General features: G+C 41.5%; 1 protein-coding gene and 1 pseudogene across 4 annotated transcripts in view; one reads left to right on the top strand and one right to left on the bottom strand.

The window, feature by feature from the left end:
• The first annotated feature begins 10,948 nt into the window (after positions 1-10,948).
• Ythdc1 (YTH N6-methyladenosine RNA binding protein C1) overlaps positions 10,949-25,693 on the top strand; it is a 38,723-nt gene continuing 23,978 nt past the window's right edge. For 3 of the 4 annotated variants that reach the window (XM_090343498.1, XM_090343497.1, XM_090343496.1), the window contains exons 1-4: positions 11,258-11,336; positions 23,244-23,345; positions 23,682-24,010; positions 24,132-24,558. In XM_090343498.1, coding sequence (XP_090199624.1) covers positions 11,309-11,336; positions 23,244-23,345; positions 23,682-24,010; positions 24,132-24,558 — 886 coding nt within the window. In that variant the 5' untranslated portion in view covers positions 11,258-11,308. Of the gene's footprint in view, positions 11,337-23,243; positions 23,346-23,681; positions 24,011-24,131; positions 24,559-25,693 lie in introns of all 4 variants that reach the window. The other variant, XM_090343499.1, reaches the window with a different exon arrangement.
• Positions 21,900-22,936, bottom strand: LOC150055677 (growth hormone-inducible transmembrane protein pseudogene; annotated as a pseudogene).

Raw genomic sequence — 25,693 nt, 5'->3', positions numbered from 1 at the left:
TTTTTTGACACAAACATCCTCCTTCCTTTGTCTCTAAAGTACTGGAACTCCAGATGGGTATCGCATGCCCAGATCAAAATCTTGATTCTTTGTGGAAGTAGCACTCTGGTTCAGGTGGTAGATTTCTAGCCTTGAGCATAAAGAAGCTCAGGAACAACTCCCATGCCTGAGTTCAAACCCCAGAACTAGCAAAAATAAATAAATAAAATAAAACAAAATAAATTGATTGAAATAAGTAGTCAATGAGAAGGAAATTTCAGAACAGCATAACCGTAGTAACTACTAATCAGAGCATTAATTCATTGATACATGGAAAATGAAAAATCAGCTGATAATTACTAACAGCAAAATTTCTTTCTCAAAGGAGACAAGAGGTACAATACTACTTTTGAAGTAATTGTCATGTGCTAATAGCCTCACCACTTGTTGTAGGCACAAAAAGAAAAACTTGTCTCCTTGTCTCTTAAATCCAGGAGTTGGGAGCATATAATAGCAATGATAATGATCAATTATTTTATTGTAACTATCATTTACTATTCTTTGTCCAATAAGATTTGCTTGCTAAATTTGAGTTAATTTGAATTCTCAGATATCAAGGTATTTTTATAGATGAGAACAAAAATACAAAAATTAACTTGACCTACTGAATGAACTAAATATCTTCTAAGCGAATGTATAGAGAAAGCCTGATTCCACAGAGTATCATTGACTTTCCTGCCTAGGCTGGCTTTGAATCATGGGTCTTGGACCACAGCTTCATGAACAGCAAGGATTACAGGCAGGGCTGGGAGTTTGACTTAGTGGTAGAATGCTTGCCTAGCATGCATGAAGACCTTCATTCCATTCCTGGGTACCACATACATAGAAAAAAAAAAAAGCCAGAAGCGGTGCTGTGGCTCCAGTGGTAGAGCTCTAGCTTTGAAAAAACCCAAGGAGAGTGCTCAGGCCCTGAGCTCAAGCCCAGGACTGGCAAAAAAGTAAAAACAAAAAGAAAAGGAAAAGAAAGGATTGCAGGCATGAGCCAACAGTGCTTGGCCCAAAGCTATTAAAGAGCAACCAAATTTTTGCAGTTAAGCCATCTATAGACTTAATCAGTAGGCATTTCCTTGTTTTCCTAGATATTGTAGAGATTTCGTTTAAAAAAGTAAATCCAATCATGTTATTTACTTGAACCATTTTTCACTAGTGTCAGATGAGTTTGTGAGGTAACCCTCTGAAAGTAGGAGCTCTGCTGGGTGCTGGTGGCTCATACCTGTGGTTATCAAGAGGCTGAGGTCTGAGGAGCAAGGTTCAATGTCAGCTGTGGCAGGAAAGTCCATCAGACTCATCTCTAGTTAACTGCCAGAAAACCAGAAATAAAGGTATGGCTCAAAGCAGTACAGTGTTAGCCTTGAACAAAAAGAGTTCAAGGACAGGGCACAGGTCCTGAATTAAAAAAAAAAAAAAACCCAAGGACTCACTTAGGTCCATGATTTAGATCACAGAATAAGAATTTCTAGACAAGCCAGGCGTGGTGGCTCACACCTGTACTCTTAGCTACTCAGGAGGCTAAGATCTGAAGATCTCGGTTCAAAGCCAGCCCGGGCACTAAAATCTGTGAGACTCTTATCTCCAATTAACCACTAAAGAACTGGAAACGGGGCACTGTGGCTCAAGGGATAGGGTGGTAGCCTTGAGCGGAAAAGCTGAAGAGTTCAGGTACAGCACCCAGGCCCAGAGTTCAAGCCCCAAAACTGACAAAAAAAAAAAAAGAATTCTAGACAAGTCATAATGTTTAGAAAACTTGGCAGAGCTTAATTAAGTAAGCAGTCACGCAGAGAAGCAGAAAAACAGAAAAGCAGAAAGGCAGAAAGGCAGAAAGGCAGAGCTACATTGTGCAAAGAGTGGTTACCCTCAAAGGTAGAGACCCTGAGTTCTTTGACATCAGGGTTAATTGTAGTAAAAAGGCAGGGTCTGACTTAAAGTTATGCAAAGATAGGTACTTGTCTTTGCTGTTAATCACTCTTGGTTGATAATATTTTTACCACATGGTCTCAGGGATTCTGAGATTGACCAGTACTTTAAAAAATATATAGCATTATGTGTGGGCATCCCTTTTAGTAAAGAAAGCATTTTTCCATTTGTTATTTATTTATTTGTTTGTTTGTTTATTGCTAGTCCTGGGGCTTGAAATCATCAGGGCCTTAGCACTGTCCTTGAGCTTTCTCAAGGCTAGCACTCTACCACTTGAGCCACAGCACCATTTCAGCTTTTTCTGTGTATATGGTACCAAGGAATCAAACCCAGGGCTCCATGCATGCTAGGCAAGCGTTCTACCACTAGGCTAGGCTCCATGTACTGTCATATATTTTTAGACTGGTGTTTATCTTTGAGATAAAGAATGCCTCTGATCTGGGCACCAGTAATCCTAGCTACTTAGGGAGGCTGAGATCTGAGGATCTTGGTTCAAAGCAAGCCTGGGCAGGAAAATCTGTGAGACTCTTATCTCCAAATAACCATTGGAACCTCCAGGATAGTGAAACAAAAGCCATATAATGAATGATTGTTGTCCTTAATGTACTATGTTGTCTCTCATCTCCTTTGCTGTCCCTTGGTTATCTCATATTGTTACAGTATCTCACTTTGTTATCTGATATATTGTATTTATTTGTATTTGGATATTTGAAATTTGATAGGGAAGGGGGGAAAACCAAGATGGGGGGGACGTGGGGGGGAGGGAAACGGGTACCAAGACATGTGAAAGGGTATCAATATATGTGAATTAATGCACCTTCTATCTGGCAAATATCATGTAACCCTTTTACTAATTACAATAATAAAAAAAAACCCAAATAACCATTGGAAAATCAGAAGTAGTTCTGTGGCTCAAAGTGGTAGAGTGCTAGCCCTGAGCTGAAGAGCTCAGGGATAGTGACCCAGACAAGATATCAAACTGATGAAAGAAGGAAAGAAAGAAAGGAAGGAAGAAAGGAAGGAAGGAAGGAAGGAAGGAAGGAAGGAAGGAAGGAAGGAAGGAAGGAAGGGAGAGAAAGAGAGAGAGAGAGAGAGAGAGAGAGAGAGAGAGAGAGAGAGAGAGAGAGAGAGAGAAAGAAAGAAGGAAAGAAAGAAAAGAAAGAGAGAGAGAAAGAAAGCCAGGTTCTGGCCACAGTTGTTTTTTTATATTTGTTTGTTTGTTTGTTTGTTTTTGCCAGTTCTGGGGCTTGAACTCAGACGCTGAGTACTGTCATTGAAGTTTCTCAAACCTAGCAGTCTACCACTTGAGCCACAGTACCACTTCAGCTTTTTCTGTGTATGGGGTACCAAGGAATCAAACCCAGGGCTTCATGCATGCTAGGCAAGCACTCTACCACTAGGCCACACTCTTGGCCTGGCCACAGTTGTTAATCCTTTGAAATAAGCACTTTGTGCCAAGAGGAGCAATTTTTCCAAGTATACGCTTCTTTAAGAAGGATATGCTTCATGTTTTTTTAATGATATCCTTTCTCAGTTTATTGTTTATGGCCAGTAGGCAAGATCAGATGGAGAAAACTGCTCTTGCTCTTTTATTTATTTATTTTTCTTGTGCTAATATTGAAGCTCATGAAGGAGTACAAGGGTTATAACAAAGAAGATAGTGCTTCTATCTTTCTAAATACATTAAACTCCTGGCTGCCATTAACAAAGCCTTATTTTCCATTCTCTACTGCTTCATTTTAAGATAGAAGTTAAAATAGTTGTCTATAATAAATCTCTAAAGTGGAGCTGTGGCTCAAGTGGTAGAGTAGTAGCTTCAAACTAAAGAGCTCAGGGACAGCACTCAGGCCCAGAGTTCAAGCCCCATGACCAATCAAAAAAAAAAAAAGAATTAAATCTCTATACTCGATCTCCATGTTTTAAGCCAAGAATTTGCATTTTAGATAAATGTTTATTGTAAATCTTCCTCTCCCCCATTTGGTGCCAGTCCTGAAACTTTTGTGCTCAAAGCTAGCCCTCTGCCACTTGAGCCACAGCTCCATTCTGGTTTTAGGGAGGTTAACTGAAAACGAGAGTCTTTTGGAGTTTTCCTACTCAAGCTAGCTTCAAAGTACAATTCTCAGATCTCCTCCTTCTGAGTGCCTATGATTGCAAGTATGAGGCAACTGAACTTGACTTCTTGTGAATCTTTGTGCAGTATAATTTGGCAGTTCTGATCAAGATCAAGTTGAGGCTTGCTTTGGCAGCACATTCTTTAAAGCAGGAACAAACAGATTAGAATGAGCCCAGTGCATGAAGACACAAATTAATGAAGCATTCTAAGCTTTTTTGATGGTGAAAAGATAAAAGAAGATCCAATCAAACTTTTTATTTTGACATCAGATAATAGTATTAACTAATGCCTGACAATGTTCAAGCAATACTTATCAGGAAATAAACAAATGAGGCATGTGAGGAAGTCATGCTCAAGTCCAGCATCTGAGAAGTCTCAGAGAGAATTATTTTTTTAAAAAAGTTTCAGGTCAATCTGGGCTCAAAATCAAAATGAAACAAAAAATAGTGAAAGCTTTAGATAGAAGAAAGGGAAGACAGGTATTATTTTCACAGTCTTTGCATATTAATTTTAAACATCAGTGGCTTTTTGCCTTGTTTTTCTATCTCTAAAACATTAAAAAGGAGATGCAGTTATTAAGTGCAAACTTAGCCACTCAGCTTTTAAAAGTCTTTCCCTCTTTATATAGTATCTTTCTCTACTTGTGCTGGTGTATAAACTGGTTGTGCTAGTCTTGGATGAGTCAGTTTTGATGGGAAGATGGATAAAAGGAACATTCTTACATTCAAGTCCTCCAGAAAAAACAAAAAACCAGTCACTTGCACAATAGCAGCCAACCAAACAAAATTCTCATGTGTCCCAGATCTGTATATCCTTGGATAGATTGTCCTGAAAGCTTCAGAAAGTCTGGGAAAATTAAGTCTAATTGTACTCAGGTGAGAAGTCTCCTCTCAGTTCTGCTTCCTAATCTGACATCATTACTGATCAAAAGAGAAAACAGTGATTTGCTGGGTATTTGTGGCTCACACCTATAATTCTAGTTAGGAGCCTGAGATCTGAGGATCATAGTTCAAAGCCAGCCCAGGCAGGAAAGTCCATGAGGCTCTTAACCACTAGAAGACTGGAAGTGGTCCTATGGCTCTAAGTGGTAGAACAAACAGCCTTGAGTAAAAGAGCTCAGGCCCTGAGTTCAAGACCCATGACTGACAAAAAGCAAACAAACAAAAAAACAGTGATATATGATTTTGCCATGCACTATTGATTGGAATTAGAACTAGAAAGAACCTGAAATCTACTGAAATATACTTTGAATTTTATAGCATTTTATGCATGTGAATAAGCCATCATATATGTATGCTCATTTGGTCTTCATAAGTCTCTGAAGTTGGTAATATCTTCATTTTATATGTGAAGAAAGGTACAGAGCCAAGGAGAATTCAAGTACACTAAGTTATTAAACTAATGAGAAAATAATGTATAGCAGAATACTGGCAGAATGACTATCTAATGTGCAACCTTTTTTTTTTTCTCTTTTGCTTCTTTTCATTAAATTCTTATTTGGTTTACTTGTACGCCAAGGAGATGCTATATTCTTTCTACCTTGTCCTGGAGCTTGAACTCAGGGCCTGGGCACTGTCCCTGAGCTTTTCTTTTTACTCTAGCCTAGCACTCTACCAATTTCTGTCTTTTTCTGTCTGTGTGGTAGCAAGGAATCAAACCCAAGACTTCCTGAATGCTAGGCAAGTACTCTACCACTAAGACCCATTCCCAGTTCCTTATAATTTGTCTAAAATTGTAAGTGCTATAAAGGACAAAGGTACACATGCAGAAGGGATGAAAGAGAGTCACCTAATTCTGTCATGGAGGGTTTATTGAGGAATAATTCCTAGATTAGATATAAGTCATCTGATAACTATAAAGTCATGCTTTTTGCACAATAAGAAAACCTTTCACAAAGGAAACACATGCATAATTCATAAAATTTTTTCCCTATTAGATGTCTCCATAGTACTGTACATATTTGTATAGTTATAGACTGAACTCACTCTTGCCTTAGCTCCATTTCCCTTTCACTACCCTGCCTTACAAGGCTGGTTGTGTAAGTTGAGTAAGCAAAATGATTCCAGATATCTTTCACAAATAACTGGATGGAGAAGTAACTTGAGGGTCGTCAGTAGTGGATTCAAATCAGGTGCTCTTGAGTTTTTGTTGTTTCTTTTCTTTTGTCAGTCTTGGGGCTTAAACTTGGGGCCTAGATATTGTTCCTGAGCCACCTTACACTCAAGACTAGCACTCTACCACTTGAGCCATAGCACCACTTCCAGCCTTTTCTGATTGGTTTATTGGACCTAAGAGTCTCATGGATTTTTCTGCCCAGGCTGGTTTCAAAGCATGATCCTCAGATCTCAGCCTTCTGAGTAGCTAAACTTATACAACATCTGAGCCATACTGGTGCTGGCTTTGTTGAATTTTTTAAAAAATTCCAGCAGGTTGGCTGTATGGCTCAAATAGTGAACTTGTTGGGAGAGTCCTAAGTTGAGAGGTTCTAAGTTCAAATCAGAGAGAAAGAGAGAGGAGAGAGAGAGAGAGAGAGAGAGAGAGAGAGAGAGAGAGAGAGAGAGAGAGAGAGAGAGAGAGAGGGGGGGGGGGAGAGAGAAAGAGGATAGATTTGATTTAGCTACCCAATACTTGCAACACTTGGGATGTAAGTCAGTAACACAGTGTCTGCCCGGTATTTGCCCAGCCTGTGTGAGGTCTTAAAGTCTCATTCCAAGGAAAAGCAAGCCAGAGACAGAAAGACAACGAGACAGAGAGAAGGAAGTGTAATCTAAGAAACTGAGCTACAGAAAAAAAAAAAAAGTATTGAGCTAGCCAGGAGTTTGGCCTAGTGGTAGAGTGCTTGCCTAGCATGCACGAAGACCCAGGTTCGATTCCTCGGTACCGTATACATAGAAAAAGCCAGAAGTGGTGCTATGGCTCAAGTGGAAGAGCTCTAGCTTGAAAAAGCCCAAGTACAGTGCTCTGAGTTCAAGCCAGGACTGGCAAAAATATATATATATATATATATATATGAAAGAGATAAACTGACTTTAGGTGAGAAGTTATATATGGTATTTGAGGTTTAAATTACTGAACTTGCCAAAAGAGAGCTATGTATTTTTTAGTTGACTATAATATTGTTTATAATAATGAAAGGCAGATCAATCCAAACATATTCCAAAAGAATATAAGGGAAAAGGCAGAACTATTTAGATTACATTTCATCACAGAAGAATTCAAATGTGCATTACAATGCTCTGTTTTAGGCTGAGTGTGGAGGATTGAGCATTTCTCACTGCATATTTTACTATTATTATGGTAACTGGATTTTTTTTGTTTTTTGTTTTGCCAGTCCTGGGGCTAGAATTCAGGGCCCTGGCACTGTCCTTGAGCTTTCTCAAGACTAGCACCCTACCATCTGAGCCACAGCACCATTTCCAGCTTTTTTCTGAATATGTAGTACTGAGAATTGAACTCCGGGATTCCTGCATGCTAGGGGAGCACTCTACCACTAGGCCATGCTCCTGGCCCTCTTCTGGGTTCATCTTTGCTTGCAGAAACAAGAAATATTTTAAACTATTTGAAATGAAATGGAAAATGATCCTAACAAGAGAAGTTCAAGGTAGAAAAAAGGAAGAACTACCTTCAAAAACTAGACTGCTTGGCTGGGAATATGAAGCCCTGGGTTCCATTCCTCAGTACCACATAAACTGAGAAAGCCAGAAGTAGTGCTGTGGCTCAAATGATATAGTGCTAGCTAGCCTTGAGCAAAAGAAGCTCAGGTCCTGAGTTTAAGTCCCAGGACTGGCAAAACAACAGCAACAACAACAACACACACACAAACAAAGCTGGGTGAGGTGGCTCATGCCTGTAATCCTAGCTACTCTTGAGGCTGAGATCTGAGGATTAAGGTTCAAAGCCACCCTGGCACAAAAGGACCTGAGACTCTTATCTCCAATTAACCTCTAAAAACATGGGAAGTAGGGCTTGGCTCAAGGGAAGGGCGGTAGCCTTGAGATGAAGAGCTCAAGGATAACGCCCTGGCCCAGGGGTAGGGCAGTAGCTTTGAGCTGAAGAGCTCAGGGACAGTGCTGAGGCCAAGTTCAAGTCCTATGATCCCCCCACACACCCTCCCCCCACCAACACACACACACACACATACACAGAAAACCTAACAAATTGCTGTTAGATAACTGATAATCTTTCCTATTTCTGCTATTGTGTTGCACCTCTTTTTTATTTTTGTTTTTTCTTTGTATGTGGTACTGAGGAATCGAACCCTGGTCTTCATGCATGCTAAGCACTCTACCACTAGGCCAAAGTCCTGGCCCCAAGGATTGAGTTCTTTCTTCGTTTGTTTTCTTGTTTTTGCCAGTCGTGGGGCTTGAACTCAAGGCCTGAACACTGTCCTTGGACTTTTCTCAAGGCTAGAGCTCTACCACTTGAGCCACAGCATCACTTCCAGCTTTTTTTTATGGATGTGGTATGGAGGAATCGAACTCTGGTCTTTGTGCATGCTAGACAAGCACTCTACCACTAGGCCAAAATCCCCTCCCTACCCCTTCCTTTTTTATTGTATCAATCTTCACTGTTCCTTAGTGTATGGTATACATTCAGCCACACAGAGAATTATTCCTCTTTTGATTCATTTAAACATTCTAGGGGAAGTGACTTTGGAACCATTCTTATCCCTTTTCATTCTCAGGCTGAGTAATGAAACTGGAATTTTAGAGCTCAGGTTCAAACTCCTGAGATCACTCATGTAAGGTCAGGCCATTCGACCCCAAGCACCAAATAAACAGACAACAATGAAGTAGGGCAGAGAACTGAAATTTATTACACAGCATTTATGAAATCTATTCCATGAAATTTATTACAGCAGCTATGGGAAGAGGTACAGCAGCCCATATTCATATTCAGCCATCTTCAGAATACACTCATGTGTGCTAGTAGGTTAAGATAGATCAAGAACTAAAGGTAAAGGGATGCATAAACAGTTTCGGTCTTAGTCCTTGGATTGTGAGTTCAGAAAAGGTGCGTGCGTGCGTGTGTGTGTGTGTGTGTGTGTGTGTGTGTGTGTTTTCACTTCACCAGAGAGGTGAGGAAGGTGTTCAAGACAAACAGATTAGTTACTCATGGTCTGTGGTCTGCTCGGGTCTGATCCTTTCTGAGTTCCAGGATGGTTGCTTGAGGGAGTGGCTTAGGGCAAAGGACATAGGTACAAAAACATTCCAGGGATACCTGGCATTTATCTAGCACTTACTCCTTTCTTGAGCTATGTAGGGGAATACTTTTCATACTTTTCGGTGAAAACCTTCTTTGAATATCTGTTACAGTTAACCTAGTGTATCATATGAACCTGAGGTGCAGTGAAAGGTATAGTTTTCTAGAATCTAATCATAATGAGTTACACAAGCCAGTTACTTTAATATAGTGGTTGCCTGTGGTCCAGATGATGGTATTAGAATGGAACCCTAGGAAAGGTGATTAGATCATACATTATATGCCTATAACCCTAGCCACTCAGGAGGCAGAGATCTAGGAAACCCGTTCCAAGCCAAGCCAGCACGAAAGTCTTATCTCCAGCAGGAAAGAATCTTATCTCCAATTAACCACCAGAAAACCGGAAGTGTGACTTGTACCCGAATTCCTAGAACCCTGAAAAGACCACCAGAGGCCACAGTCAAAGCTAAAAAGCAAGGGTGGTTTATTTACGAGTCTAGACTCGGACCTCCGCGTATCCATAGCCGGTAATGCTGAAAGGCCCTGAGCAAGGATTTTACACAGCTTTTATAGGGGAATTACAATTACCTGATTGGCTATTTGATAACTCAAACCACTGGTGGAATCAGAGCTCAGGTGTCTAACCACTGAGCACCAAGCTGTTACCACCTGGGGTTTAAGTACATGGGCCCTAAGCAAGGGGGAAGGGGGTCATTCCCAGAACATGGAACAATCTTGGCACAACACAGTGTGGCTCAAGAGATACATCGCAAGCCTTGAGCTGAAGAGCTCAGGGACAGCACCCAGGCCCAGAGTTCAAGCCCCAAGATGGATGAGGGAAAGAAAGAAAAAAAGAAAGAAAGAGAGAGGGGGGGGGAGGGAATGTGAGTTATGGGGCTTGAACTCTGGGCCTGGGCACTATCCCTGAGCTCTTCAGCTCAAGGTTACCACTCTACCCTTGAGCCAAGTCCTACTTCCCGCTTTCTAGAGATTAATTGGAGATAAGAGTCTCAGGCCCTTTTTTGCCTGGACTGGCTTTGAACGTTGATCCTCGGATCTCAGTCCCCTGACAGGCTACAAGTGTGAGCCACTGCGCCCGGCACCTCAATAAAACTTTTGTGTCTTTCATAAAAACCATCATTTTAAATCTTCACGCTTTGCCTACTTAACTAAAATATAGTTACAGATCCTAAACTTATATATATGCCATCCGTATAAGTACATACGGATACACATACATGTGTGTTAAAACACACATGTACATAAACTTATGTATACATGAGACAAGATCTGTCTCCCTCCCTCCCTCCCTCCCTCTCTCTCTCTCTCTCTCTCCCTCCCTCCCTCCCTCCCTCCCTCTCTCTCTCTCTCTCTCGCTCTCTCTCGCTCTCTCTCGCTCTCTCTCGCTCTCTCTCGCTCTCTCTCGCTCTCCTAACTAGAAACCTAGTAGAGTGGACTGAATCTGTACAACACCCATCTTGATCACTTAGGTGTCTGCAGCACACTAGTTCACAACCAGCCGGACGTGATTGGCTGCAAGGACTTCCGGAGGGGAGGGGCCGACAGTGGCGCGCTGACGTCACGCCCCGTTGCCGCCCTATTTCCCCGCCCCTCTGCGCACTGTGACGTTCCTCGGGAGGAACGGAGCGTAAACAGCGCAGAGCATTTCGGGAGCGGGATTGTTTCACGCAGGAAGCAGGCTCCATTTTAGCGCCGCCCGCCGTCGCCGTCTGTTTCAGTTCCCTCCTCTTTTACCCCCCCTCCTCCCGTATCGGATTCCCCATCGGGAAGGCGCTGAACCTCGGCTGCGGTGAGAGGAGGCGAAGGGAAAAGGGAAGAAGCGGGGAGAAGGGGTGGGTCGAGCAGGAGAGGCCCTGTGCGAAGCGCGCAGCCAGCCAGCCGGCCGGACTGACGGACGGACGGACGGACCCGCTCGTGCAACTGCTGCCGCGGCGGCGGCGGCGCCCGCGAGAGTCGCGGTCAGGTGGCGGCGGCGGCGGCGACAGCGACAGCGGCGGCGGCGGACCCCGGAGGGGAGCAATGGCGGCCGACAGCCGGGAGGAGAAAGGTGAGTGCGGGGCAAGGTGACGGGCGGAGGCGGGGCCGGGACCGGGCGGTGGTCGTTGCCCGGCGGGGTGTGTGTGTCGGGGCGTGGGAGGGGGGGTTGGCCGGCCTCGCGCGGCCGACACGCCGGGGTAGACCTCCCCTCCCCCTCGTCCCGGCGACAGCCCACGGCCGGCCTCTCGGCCTCGGGGCTCCGGTTGGCCTAACGTCTGCCGTCGCCCCGGGTTGTCCTTGGATCCGGATTCCAGCCCGGACTTTGCCTTGAGCCGTCCAGGGAGCGGCCGCCGCGGAGCGGAGCGGGGCCTGTTCCGCGTTACAGGCCCGCCTCGCGCGCTGATTTCCGGGTCGGTTATGCGGATGTCATGCGCATTTTCGGAACAACCTTTTCGGCCAGGCAAGATTCGAAAACGCCTCCCCGCCGCAGACAGCGCTGGCCAAGTTTAGTGCAAAGCCCGTTTGTTTTACGTTAACGCCGGCGGTTTATTCTTCTGGAGAAATAATCTGCTCGTAACTTCTAACTGGTCGGTCTGCCCGGTAAACAGGCACAGTGGCAAGAACGGCTCTTTATCCTTAGAACCCGCACTTTGTTTGGAAATAAATCATGACACTTGAAAACATGGTGTGACTTAGGCTTGTAAATTCCACCTCCACCCTTTGGACTTGGTTCCTCTGAGCTCCCCAGGGCCACCGCCGGGACCAAACCCTATTAGTGCAAGTTTTAGAGAGCTGGAGGAGTAACATGGAAAATCCCCCTTATTTCGAGGGTAAACTGTCATTACACTAAACAGACTTGAGTTCCCAGACTGGGTTGTTAGAACAGGTTTTGCACCAGTACCTGATTGTATAGCGATACAAGGTCTTTTCACCATGGCGATCTTGAAACAGTTGCAGTTGACATGTGGCACAGTTGTTGCCCTGTATCTATCACATCTCTGTGTGACTAATTTGTGAGGCTAATTATTTTTAAGTGGGCTCTAGAGTCGTTGGTGAAACGTGTGATCCTCTTCAGTTTTTCTGGTTTCTACATCTGGAGAGTGTAGAGCTTCAATTAATTGATTTCGACTGTAAGGACAAGCTTGGGAATATTCTTAAGGTAATGCCTTGTTTTAAGTCAGTTTGTTGATTAGGTTATACTAGCTTTATTTTCTATCTTCAGATTTCTAAAAGTTAGTATATGTGTATGGTTTTGAAGAAAGAAATCCACTTATTAGTAGTTAATAATTAAAATAGGTATTACTAATTCAGCATTGTCAGTAGTTTGAGTTATGAATATGGGAGTCATGAATATGGGATTCTGGTGGTGATTAGAAGAGATGAAACATAAAAATGCGAGTCAGTACCTTACAAGAATTCAGTAAGGTAAATACTTATACATCAGTAGTAGAAAATGAAGAGGAAAAGTGATTAAAACGTTTTTTTGTTTTTTTCTTGTTGGTCATGGGGCTTATTACACTCAGAACCTTGGCACTGTCCCTGTGCTTGTTTTGTTCAAGGCTCACACTCTACCACTTGAGCTATAGCACCACTTCTTGGCTTTTTCTAAGTAGTTTATTGGAGATGATAGGTTTCCAGCTGTGATCCTCTCAGCCTCTTGAGTAGCTAGGATTATAAGCACCAGGCTAGACATGCTAATTTTAATGTCTTTCCATTTTTTGAGTGGGCTGTACGATTTTTTTTTTTTTTGGCCAGTTCTGGGGCTTGAACTCAGGGCCTGGGTACCTGTCCTTGAGCTTTGAGTCACAGCACTGTTTTTTTTCTGTGTATGTGGTACTAAGGAATTGAACCCAGGACTTTATGCATGATGATGGCAAGCACTCTTCTTTTTTGTGGGGGGAGGGAGAGTGGGTCGTGGAGCTTGAACTCTGGGCCTGGGCATTGTCCCTGAGCCCAAGGCTACAGCCCTGACCCTTGAGCCACAGCCCCACTTCCCATTTCCTAGAGGTTTATTGGAGATGAGTTTCAGGTTCTTTATTGCCCAGACTGGCTTTGAACTTCCATCCTCAGATCTCAGCGTCCTGAGGAGCTAGGATTACAGGTGTGAGTCACCATGCCCGGCTTGTATTTCCTTCTTTTTTCCTATACCTGTGAATCTCCACTTCTCCTTACCATGTTTCCCAAAGTGATTAATGATTGTGTTAGCATTGTATGTTTACAGAGAAATCAGGCTAACCATCTGTTTCTTTTCTTCTTCTTTCTGGTTGCAAGGCTTGAACTGGGGGCCTGGGCACTGTCCCTAAATTCTTTTTGTTCAAGGCTAATGCTCTACCACTTTGAGCTGCCATGCCACTTCTGGTTTTTGAGGGGTGATTTGGACATGAATTGCACGGGACATTTCTGCCGTGGCTGGCTTGGGACCTTGATGCTCAAATCTCAAGCCTCCTGAGTAGATAGGATTATAAGCATGAGCCTCTGGTGCCTGGCTAGACTGCATTTGGTTTTGCTTTGCTTTGTTTGTTCAAAAACTGAGCCAAAGCCAGCCAGGTCAGGTATATTCAAGACTCCAGTGTACCACAAAAAGTTGAAATGGAGCTGTGGCTCAAGTAATAGAGTGCTGTCCTTCAGCATACAGTGCTTAGGGACAATGCCCAGGCCCTGAGTTCAAACCCCAGAACAAAAAAAAAAAAAAAAAAAAAAAAAAAAAACAGAGAGAGAGAGAGAGAAACAATTAGGCCAATTAGGCAAGATTTAAAAGTAAGACAATTCCAAATAATCTGGCAATATAGTTAAAATTTTGGAAGAGTTCAGGGAGTTTGGCCTAGTGATAGAGTGCTGACCTAGCATGCATGAAGACCTGCATTTGATTCCTTGGTTCCCATACATACAAAAAAGCGAGGAGTGCTGCTGTGGCTCAAGTGGTAGAGCTCTAGCCTTGAGAAAACCCAAGGACAGTGCTCAGGACAGGCCCTGAGCTCAAGCCTAGGACTGGGGAGGAGGAAGAGTTTTGTAAGATGCAATATAGCTTGTATTGTCACTACAGCTAATTACTGGAATTGAGTAGGATTGTCCCTGTGAGCCTTCCTATGCTTTTAGAAAGTACAGTTATTTACTCCATAGCATTTCATTTAAGTGTTCATTTAACATATATTGTGGTTATGTATGATTTTTACCACCTTTTGTGTTGTAGATGTTTAGTCTAAGAAAACATGAAAGTATATGACAGGCACTATTTACAAGGTGACTAATTGCTTTGACACAGTGAAATAGTTCTCAGTATGGCCTCTTCATTGAGATGAGACAAGGTTGCATATTAAACTGAAATTAGGGCTCATATAGCTCTGTATTCTCTGAACTGAATCTCCAGTTTATTTGAGGTTTATTGAGGTGAAGGCATACCTAGAGTCAGGCAGGAAAAGTTTAACACAGTAGATAGGTTTAACAGTAGTAGGTTTTCTTGAAAAGTTGAAAGCAGCCAGTGGTGTCTTTAAAAAGTTAAAAGCTGCCAATGAGGTTCCAGTCACATACACCTGTAATTCTAGCTACTTAGGAGACTAAGGTGGTGGTTCATAGCCATGCTGGATAAGGAAGTCCATTGGAAGTTAGCCACTGAAAAGCTGTAAGTATGAAGCTGGGCAGGTGGCTTGGTGGTAGATTGTTTGCCTAGCATGCCTGAAGCCCTGGGTTCAATTCCTCAGCACCACATAAACAGAAAAAGCTGGAAGTGGCACTAGCATTGTGGCTCAAGAAGTAGGACAGTAGCTTTGTACAGAAAAATCTTGGGCCAGTGCCCAGTACCTAAGTTCAACCCCAAGCAGTTATGAACAATGGAATAATGGTCTGTTAAGACTACTTGATAGGCATAAACAACATTTCAAGAAAAGCTTCTGCCTTACCTTCTCCTTGCTTTAACACTTCCAAAATTGCTGAAGCTGGCGTATTTTCAGATGAAAATCTGGACAACTAGTGGTCACTAGCCCTTAAAACAAAAACAATCTAGGTGCTCGTGGCTCATACCTGTAATCCTAGTTACTTAGGAGGCTAAGATCTGAACATCAAGGTTAGAAGCCACCCTGGGCAAGAGAATTCATAAGACTTCTGTCTTCTTCAATAAACTATAAAATTTAAAAATAAATACATTGTCTTTCAAGGAAATAAACTTCCCCCAAAAGGAAGCATAGCTGTGACTTCAGCTATAGAGTGCTAGCCTTCAGCAAAAGCAGTTCATATAGCTGGACACCAGTGGCTCATGCCTGTAATCACAGCTACTCGGAGGGTGGGATGTGAGGATTGCAGTTCCAAGTCAGTCGGGGCAGGAAAGTGCACAAGACTCTTACCTCTAATAAACTACTCAGAAAAAGCCAGAAGTGCCCTGTAGCTCAAGTGGTAGAGTGCTAGCCTTGAACAGAAAAGAGGCTTGGGATGGCTTTTGTTTGGGTTTGGTTTTTTGTGCCAGTCCTGAGTTCAAGTCCCAGAACTGGTACAAAAACCAAATTCAAACAAAAAACCCTTCAGGCTTATCTACTGAATTTTTGACCTTTTCAAAATGATAGCATTTTGTGGCTGTTAGAATGTTGTGTTTGGTTAGATTGAATTTTAGTTCTAAATGGAAATAGTATTTAGTAAAAGTGTTAATTTAGAAGTTTTGTAGCAGCATTACATTTTGAAAATAAAATTTGTAGCATCTTAATTTTGAAACAATTTTAGAGGTTTTAAACTGATTTTTAAAGTCTTGCTCTGTGAACATCAAGAGTAACATTCATTGTGCTGTGCTTTAAGCCCATAGAAACATTTTTCCCTTTATAACTGGTATATGAATAATATGTTCATGGAACTTTTTCAACTTGGCATTCTTTTTTTTTTTTTTTTTTTTTGTGGGTCATGGGGCTTGAACTCAGCCTGGGGCCTGTCCCTGAGCTCTTCAGCTCAAGGCTACCACCCTACCCTTGAGGCAAGCCCCACTTCCCCTTTTTCTGGAGGTTAATTGGAGGTAAGAGTTTCAGGTCCTTTTGTGCCCAGGCTGGCTTTGAACCTTGATCCTCAGATGTTAGCCTCCTGAGTAGCTAGGATTACAGGCGTGAGTCACTGCACCAGGATCCAACCTGGCATTCTTAACTTAGGTTTATATTGCTGTCATTCTTTGATTCAGGTGCTGTGATCAAACTATAGTGAAGTATAACTATACTTCTCTTTTTATAAAGAATACAATAATATGAAATTTCAGGACAAAAAAAAAACCGACTCAACATTCAAGTTTAAGAACTAAATCTAGTGGATATAATTTTATATCCTAAGTAAGTAATTACTTTTCACAAAAGATAAGCTAATGACTCTAGTCTTTAGCAGCAGAAGCTTGTTATTATTTCATTTATAACTAATTCATTCCAAGTTGAAGAGTGAATTAACATACACTGTAGTTTTTTATTCCCCCCTCCCCCTACCCAGACCCGGGGACCGAACTCAGGGCTTTGCGCATGCCAGGCAAGGGCTCTTCCGCTGAGCCAAACCCCTGACCCCACATTGTAGTTTTTCTAGCCAATGCAAAGAAGGGAGTTGATAAAAGAATCAGCAGCATATATTAGACATATCTAGTATTATACTTTTTATTGGCCTTTTAAAACCAGTGTTTGATTTTTAGAAATATACTTATATGGGGCCAGAAGTTTGGCCTAATGGTAGAGTGCTTACCTAGCATGCATGAAGACCGGAGTTCGATTCCTTGGTACCACATACATAGAAAAAGGCTGGAAGTGGTTCTGTGACTCAAGTGGTAGAGCTCTAGCCTTGAGAAAACCCAAGCACAGTGCTCAGGCTCTGAGTTCAAGCCAGGACTGGCCAAAAAAAAAAAAATATATATATATATATACACACACACACACACTTACGGTTACAATTAAAATACTTAAAATTTAAGGATATATAGTAGTTTTTGCTACTTCACTCAGCAAAAAGGAATTGTGACCTTTTTTGAAGTTGGTGAGCCTTTTTGTTTGTCTGGTCTCTATTAATAAAACATTGTGGTAGTTTTTGCTTGGCCCTTTCTCTGTTGCCATATATACAAAGCCATATAATAGATCCTCCTCTTACTCTGAAGCTACCATGAAGGAGAGTGACAGTAGAGAATTGTTTGCCTCAGAGATTGAGCTGCTTTGAGTCTTACTGGCCCAAAGCCTCAGCCAGAAGTAATTTTACCACTTTTCAAGTATAGAAACTGCTCTCAGAAAGGCCAGAAACATCCTACTATCCAGTTTTTAAGGGGTAATCCAGATTTTTCTTATTTCCTGAATTCTTTTAGACCAATTATTTACGTAAATACATAAGTAGTTTCAGTGAGAGAAAAAATGAGTTCATTTATATTGGGGATGGCAGTAAAACTTAAAAACAGATGGGCTTTGTAATCCCCAAAACTTCAGTTCTTTTTTAAAACAAAATACCAAAGGGTATTTGATTTACTTGAACTTGTGAGCTTTTCTTTTCCTTTTTTACTTTTGGTGCCAGCACAGGGCCTTGGTTCTGTTCCTTAGATTTTTTTCCCTCTCAATGCTAGTACTCTACCACATAAGCCCCACCTCTACTCCTTGTATTTTGGTGTTAATTGGAGGTAAGAGTCTCATGGACTTTGTTCTCCAGGCTGGATTTGCCTCTTGAGCCTGCAGTCTAGCCTACAAACTACTGAACTAGTCTCTGTTTTATATCTGCAAAGTAAGGGAAAATAAAACATATCTTACTTGTTTCATACAGTATGTACTTAAGATTCACGTAAAGTGGTGAGATAATTGAGTGTGTTGTCTTCATTAAGTAAGCATTGGTTAGTATTTATTTTGAAAGTTTGTAGATGCTTTCTAAAATTGCAGCTAATACCTGAGTTTGAATTTATTAACACTTGTTTTTTTTGGTGCCAGTCCTAGAGCTTGAACTCAGGGTTTGGCCACTGTCCCTGAGCTTCTTTTGTGCAAAGCTAGTGCTATACCACTTAAGCCACAGCCTTGCTTCTTTCTTTTTGGTTGTGTAGTAGAAATAACAGTCTGAAAGACTTTCTTGTTCTGGCTGGCTTTTAACTGATCTTCCCTCAGATTTCAGCCTCTATAGAGTAGCTAGAATTACTGGTGTTGAGCCACCAGCACCAGGAGTGACTTTTCGTGCGTCATGGGGCTTGAACTCTGGGCCTGGACATTGTCCCCGAGCTCATCAGCTGAAGGCTAGTGCTCTATCACTTGAGCCACAGTACCACTTCCAGGTTTTTGGTGGTCAGTTGGAGGTAAGAGTCTCATTCTGCCTGGGCTGGCTTTGAACTGAGTTCCTTAGATCTCAGCCTGCTGAGTAGCTAGAATTACAGACATGAACCACCTGCATCCAGCTATTAAGACTTTTTTTGTGTGTATGTGGGTCATGGGGCTTGGCCTGGGCGCTGTCCCTGAGCTCTTCAGCTCAAGGCTACCACCCTACTCTTGAGGCAAGCCTCACTTCCCATTTTCTAGAGGTTAATTGGAGATGAGTCTCGGGTCTTTTTGTGCCCAGGCTGGCTTTGAACCTTGATCCTCTAATCTCAGCCTCCCGAGTAGCTAGGATTAAGATTACTTTTTTCAGCCAAGAGCTGGGGATTTCTATCTATTTGTCTGTCTGTCTGTCTGTCTGTCTGTCTGTCTGTCTGTCTGTCTATCTATCTATCTATCTATCTATCTAAATATATACGTGTGTATATATATTTTTTGCTAGTCTTGTTGCTTGAGCTCGGGCTCTGGGCACTGTCCCTGAGCCTCTTTGTGCTCAAGGCTAGCCCTCTACTACTTCAGCCATAGTACCACTTCTGGCCTTTTCTGAGTAGCTTATTAGAGATAAGAGTCTCATGTATTTTCCTGCCTTATACTGCTTTAAGGCTCAGATTTCAGCCTCTTGAGTAGCTAGGATTATAGGCAAGAGCCACTGATGCCCGACAATGTAATACATTCTTTTTTTCTTTTTTTCTTTTTTTTTTGGCCAGTCCTGGGGCTTGAACTTGGCCTGGGCACCAACCATGAACACTTTTTGCTCAAGGCTAGCACTCTGCCACTTGATCTGCAGTGCCACTTCTGGGTTTTTCCTGTGTATGTGGTTCCGGGGAATTGAACCCAGGGCTTCATGCATGCTAGGCAAGCACGTTACTAGTAGGCCAAACTCTCAGCCCATGTAATAGATTCTTTAAAGGATTAGTTTTTAAAGGTTTTATGTATGTATTTCTTCTTCTTCTTTTTTTTTTTTTTTTTTTTGGTCATGGGGCTTGAACTCTGGATCTGGTCCCTATCCCTGAGCTCTTCAGCTCAAGCCTACTGCCCTACCCTTTGAGCCACAGCGCCACTAGGCTTTTTTTTTTTTTTTTTTTTGCCAGTCCTGGGCTTGAGCTCAGGGCCTGAGCACTGTCCTTGGACTTTCTCAAGGCTAGAGCTCTGCCACTTGAGCCTCAGCACCACTTCCGGCTTTTTTTCTATGTATGTGCTTGCTAGGCAAGCACTTTAACCACTAGGCCAAACTCCTGGCCCGCCACTAGGTTTTTATGTATGTATTTCTAAGATTATTTTGTACTGCTTTTGGGGGGAAAGTCAACCAATTTCAGAAGTATTTGGGTTTTAGGAAGTAGCATTGAGTTAGTTTTTCTGATCACTGATCATTGAATATATTAAAAATAATTTTGACTTTTTTATAATTTCAAGTAAATAGAAAAGCTATGGTAATAATAAAGAATTTTGTTGTACTCAACTACTCTGTAAATGTTAGCATTTTCTCTCATTTCTGGTATCAGTTTCTCCTCTGATGCTCCCCTCTGGCTGCTCCCTGTCCCTTGTATGTGTGGATATTTGTTTGTTCTTTGTTTTTGCCAGTCCTGGGGCTTGAACTCAGGGCTTGGGACACTGTCCTTGGACACTTTTTGCTCAAGGCTAACACTCTGCCACTTGAGCCACAGTGCCATTTCCAGCTTTTTCTGTGTATGTGCTTCCAGGGAATCGAGCCCAGGGCTTTGTGCATGCTAGGCGAGCATGCTACCACTAGGCCACACTCCCAACCCTGTGCAGACATTTGTATGCATGCCTATAGTTAAACTGATCAGTTTGCAGGTATGATGTATTTTTGTCCCTAAATCCTTAAGCTTATGTTTCCTCAAAATAAGAATTTTCTTTATTTATCCATAGGGCTCTAAAATTTCAAAACAGTTACTTTAATATACATACTTTAGAGTTCCTGAATTTTCCCAGTTAGTCTCAGTTATGGCTTTGTTCAGATATGATGTATTTTGTACTCTGTAATATAAGCTATACTTTCATGATACACATATTTACATGCCCTTTTATTTGGTTTTGTATGATTCTTCCTCATATATAGGTTCGGATTTTGCATTTTATATAGGACTGTCACAGAAATATTTTATTCTCAGTCCTACCAGAAAGTTTGTGATGTTGATTTCCCATTACTGGTAATAACTTCAATGATTACTTGATTAAGCTGTTCTCTGCCATCTTTCTATATCTTATGTGATGTATACTTCTAGTTTTATAGGCAAATACTTCATAACCTTTTTTTTTTCCAGCTGGGACCTTTATTTTTTTGGAAATAGACATCTGCATACTTTGAAGTGGTTAAAATAGCTATTTTAGGATTACTGTAATAAAATGTTCCCCAAGAAAAGCAGATCTACTTTCATTCATGGAAGACTTCCCAAAATAACTATTATATATCAAAACACAAATATCGAGAAAGCTATGTAGGACAAAAAGGAACTATTTCTGAATCCTGAGTACACTTCTGATGCATATATATTCTAAAGAAAAATTTAATTTTTGCATTGTTTTTCAATGCTCAGTCTCTTCAAAACTTTGAGATGAAAAAATACAAGCATGTTATCTCAATTAGACACTGAATAAATATGTAAAAACCCAGCAACTAGTAAATATATTCCACGTATACCTGACAAAGGCATGAAACCTCATACTTTTAAGTATTTTACCTTGAGAACAAGATATTTTGTTTTAGACATTTCAATGTAAAACTTACATGCACATACATATTTCTATCAGGGTTTCTCTATGTGGTTCACATTCTTGACTGTCTTTACCAACATATCATCAATACTGGAAAAAGAATACTAAGGAATAAAGGAGGAGGAGAAATCCTGTGCTTTTCTTTCATAGGCTAATGAATAAAACGGTTGTTTTCAAATAGTTCAAATAATGTTCACTGGGGCTCATCATAATCACTTGTTGCTAGTTCCTATGACTACCCTTCTCAGCTCTCTGGAGCAAATCCTTGCAGTCTTCTAACATCACAATATTCTGCATCTACCAAAATATGTAGGCTAACACTTTATCTGATAAACTAAAAGCCACATTATTGTAACACAAATCTTAAGTCTTCACATTTGTTAAAGCATCTTAGCATTATTTACATATAAGAGTTGAAAATATATCTCATCTAGAAGAGTACTACTGAATTTATTCTCTAGAAGAAAAAGCAGACCTGAAGGGTCACATTACTGGAACATTTCAAACATGTTGACAGGTTCTTATCTTCTAAACTTAATGAAAGTTGCTTGTCCCAACTCTGCAATGAATATCTGCTCCTATTCAACAGCAAGACATATAAGTGCTGGAGGAGTCAGAAGCTGTCACTTCATTTCTTTGTTACCTCCAGTTGCTGGCATAGTTGCAACCCGTATAAATATATTCATTGTATCCATGTAGATTCCCATCGAATTGATTGGATCATATCTGTTCTGCCGTATAGTGGTGCTATCTCTGCACGTTTGATTACTTTCTGAGTGTCATACAGAAGGAACATGCTGAAAAGAACTAATCCACCATACATTGCCACTGAGTATAGAGTGGCACCACCCACAGTGTTAGGTGGCAGAAACATGGTCCCCAGTGAAGACAGAAACACAATACCTAGGCCCACTCCCAGGGGTGCGCCCATGTTCAAAAACTTCTTGCTGGGAGCACACACGGCCACGGTGGAGAGGCCTCCCACAATGCCAGCGGTGTACCATGCATCTCTTATGAGAAGGGGTCCCCCTAGTATTGTCAGAGGAGCCATCACTGCACCCATCACACCAGAATGTAGCAACCAAACAAGATGCTTTGTGCCCCCATGTTCTGGTGATATGATATGGATTGTACTAGCACTCCAGCTCCAATCATGGCTGCAAGGGTGGCACCAATTGTCACCCAAGAGCCTCTCAGCATGAAATTCATGACAACAGGTGATCTGGCTATTGCCAAAGCAGACAAAGCTGTTACACCAATACTTTCTGCTAGGTACATATAGGTAGAATGTATTCTATCCTTCACATAGTGAAACCAGATTACAGCCTTTTCAATAGCTCCAATTTCATTAGACATTCCTAAGCCATAGTAACACAGTGAGCCAAGACCAACAGCAGCCCCTCCAACAACCAACCACCTTCCCATCTGGTCAATTTTAAATATTTTTCCCATTGATGGTTCCAGTGCTGCTTCGCTTCTTTGAGTTCTTGGGTGGTTTTCCCATGGTGCACCCCAATTCTTGTCTAGGTGGCATACTCCCTGCTGGGTGTTAAGAGCCATTGATTCTTTTGATGGAATTCTTCACGAGGGAGGCTTTGGTGAAAGCTGGGTGGAAAACCCTGAAAGGTAGTGTCAAGACACACAGCCTTGTAGCCAGCATGGTGATGAACCGGGTTTACTAAGCAGGTCTGAAATGCTCAGTTCCCTGTGACCTCCACCACCACACAGCTCCCCTTCTGGGCCTGCGAAAAGGAGGACGCCGCACCTTCTCGGCCCTCTGCCCAGTCTTCACTGTCCCTGCACGTGCGCCTACTTCATAACCTTTATACTAGAATTGTTTTACAGGCACAAATATCTTGACCCTAAAATAAAATCTCCTAAAGGGTTATGATTCATACTTACTATTCAAAAATCAGTGCTTCATGGATACTACTTTTTTTTTTTACCTAATTTTAAATTTGTTGCAGATGGAGAACTTAATGTTCTAGATGATATCTTGACTGAAGTACCAGAACAGGATGATGAACTGTATAATCCAGAGAGTGAACAAGATAAAAGTGAAAAAAAGGGTAAGAATTCTATTATCATTAAAAAAAATAAAAATGTGCTTGAAGATTCACTTTTTTAAATGTGCTTTTTTTTTACTTGTTTCTTGATATTGATATAACTATATCAAAAGCTAATAACAGATCATGTTCCACATACAAGTTTGTGGAACCCTTTAAATATACAGATTAGTTCAGTAGCTGAAAGCTGTTGTCTTTTAGGTTCATTTTGGAATGAAAGTATTTCAGGAGACTTTAAAGAAGTGATCTGTACATCTGTACATGATCTGTACATCTTTGATGAAATTAATAGGCTACTGAAAATACTTTTATGTGGTTTTTTTTTATTATATTTTCAAGGATCAAAGAGAAAAAGTGACCGAATGGAATCTACTGACACCAAGCGACAAAAGCCTTCTGTCCATTCAAGACAATTGATTTCTAAGCCACTAAGTTCATCTGTCAGCAATAACAAACGAATAGTTAGTACAAAGGGAAAGTCAGTTACAGAATATAAAAATGATGAATATCAAAGATCTGAAAGAAACAAGCGTCTAGATGCTGATCGGAAAATTCGTCTATCAAGCAGTGCCTCTAGAGAACCTTACAAGAGTCAACCTGAAAAGGCTTGTCTAAGGAAAAGGGATCCTGAAAGAAGAACCAAATCTCCTACACCAGATGGTTCTGAGGTAGTAAATATTATTGCAGATGTAAAACAGAAAACAATTTTCTTTGAGGCTTTAGAACTATTTATTCATCTTGACCTTGTCTGTTACATGACTGCTGATTCCCTTTTTCTTTAAACATCAGAGAATTGGGCTTGAAGTTGATAGACGTCCAAGCAGATCCAGTCAGTCTTCAAAGGAAGAAGTGAACTCTGAAGAATATGGCTCTGACCATGAGACTGGCAGCAGTGGTTCTTCTGATGAACAAGGTAATAACACTGAGAACGAGGAAGGAGTAGAGGAAGATGTGGAAGAAGATGAAGAGGTAGAAGAAGATGCCGAGGAAGATGAGGAGGTCGATGAAGATGGAGAGGAGGAGGAGGAGGAGGAGGAAGAAGAGGAGGAGGAAGAAGATGAAGAGGAAGAGGAAGAAGAGTATGAACAGGATGAGAGAGACCAGAAGGAGGAAGGAAATGATTATGACACTCGCAGTGAGGCCAGTGACTCTGGTTCTGAATCTGTTTCCTTCACAGATGGATCTGTAAGATCTGGTTCAGGCACAGATGGATCAGGTAATACTTTTTGCTTGTCGGGTTTTTTGGTTGTTACAGTTTTAAGGACTTGATTTTTTTAGCATGTTGAAAATTATAATATTTGAGGTGGTGTAGGATTATCTATGATCTTTTATAGTTAAAATCTTTTACAGTGTTCCTAAGGATAATGAAAAGTAACCTATATATTTTTCTTCGGTCGGTCATGGGGTTTGAACTCTGGGTCATGGGTGCTGTTCCTGAGCTCTTCAACTCAAGGAAGGCTACCAACTTACCCCTTGAGTCACAATGCCACTTCCAGTGATTAATTGGTGGTCTAGTGGTCTTTAGTGCCTGGGCTGGCTTTGAACCGTGATCCTCAGATCTCAGCCTCTTGAATAGCTAGGATTATAGGTGTGAACTACCATGCCCGGCACTTGTATGTTTTTGTAAAAATGTTTCCAGGCAAAAATAAAACAGCTATTAAATACTTACATGCTTAAAGTATAGCCACACAAGGCCCTTCTACTATTATGACATTTCTGTGGTAGAATACTTTTCAGTTTCCATCATATGGCAATCATCAAAATTTTCTTTTTTTTTTTTTCCTTCCATTCCTGGAGCTTTAAACGCTGGGCCTGAGCACTGTCCTTGGGTTTTCTCAAGGCAAGTGCTCTACCCCGTGAATTTCAGCACTACTTCCAACTTTTTCTATGTATGTGGTACCGACGAATGGAACCCAGGGCTTCATACATGCTAGGCAGGCACTCTACCATTAGGCCACGCTCCCTGCCCTTCTTGTTCTTGAGAGCCCAAACTTCACATTTCATTTCTGTACTTGTGGAGAGCTGAATTGTGAAGGTACAGAGTAGAAAAGAATATAAAGTTTTTATGGAAGATTAAGAAGTGTCCTAATACTCTTAAGTACCTTAATCTCTTTTAATATTATTTGCCCTTTCTCTTTGTCTTTATTTGATCTGTGAGGCAAAAGCGTGAATCTAATTAATAGTTGATAACAAGACCACATAGTTTTGTGTTGGGGAAAAGTTGAGGGATACAGCAGGCATAGGATATGTTAGTATACTTGGGGTTAAGAGTGTGTGGTGAGGCCGGGAGTTTGGCCTAGTGGTTAAAGTGCTTGCATAGCATGCATGAAGACCCGGGTTCGATTCCTCGG

This window comes from Megascapheus bottae, chromosome 13 (genome assembly GCF_031878675.1).
Source record: "Megascapheus bottae isolate mThoBot1 chromosome 13, mThoBot2.hap1, whole genome shotgun sequence".
NCBI classification, from domain to species: domain Eukaryota; kingdom Metazoa; phylum Chordata; class Mammalia; order Rodentia; family Geomyidae; genus Megascapheus; species Megascapheus bottae.
This window is presented reverse-complemented; position numbering and strand designations above follow the sequence as displayed.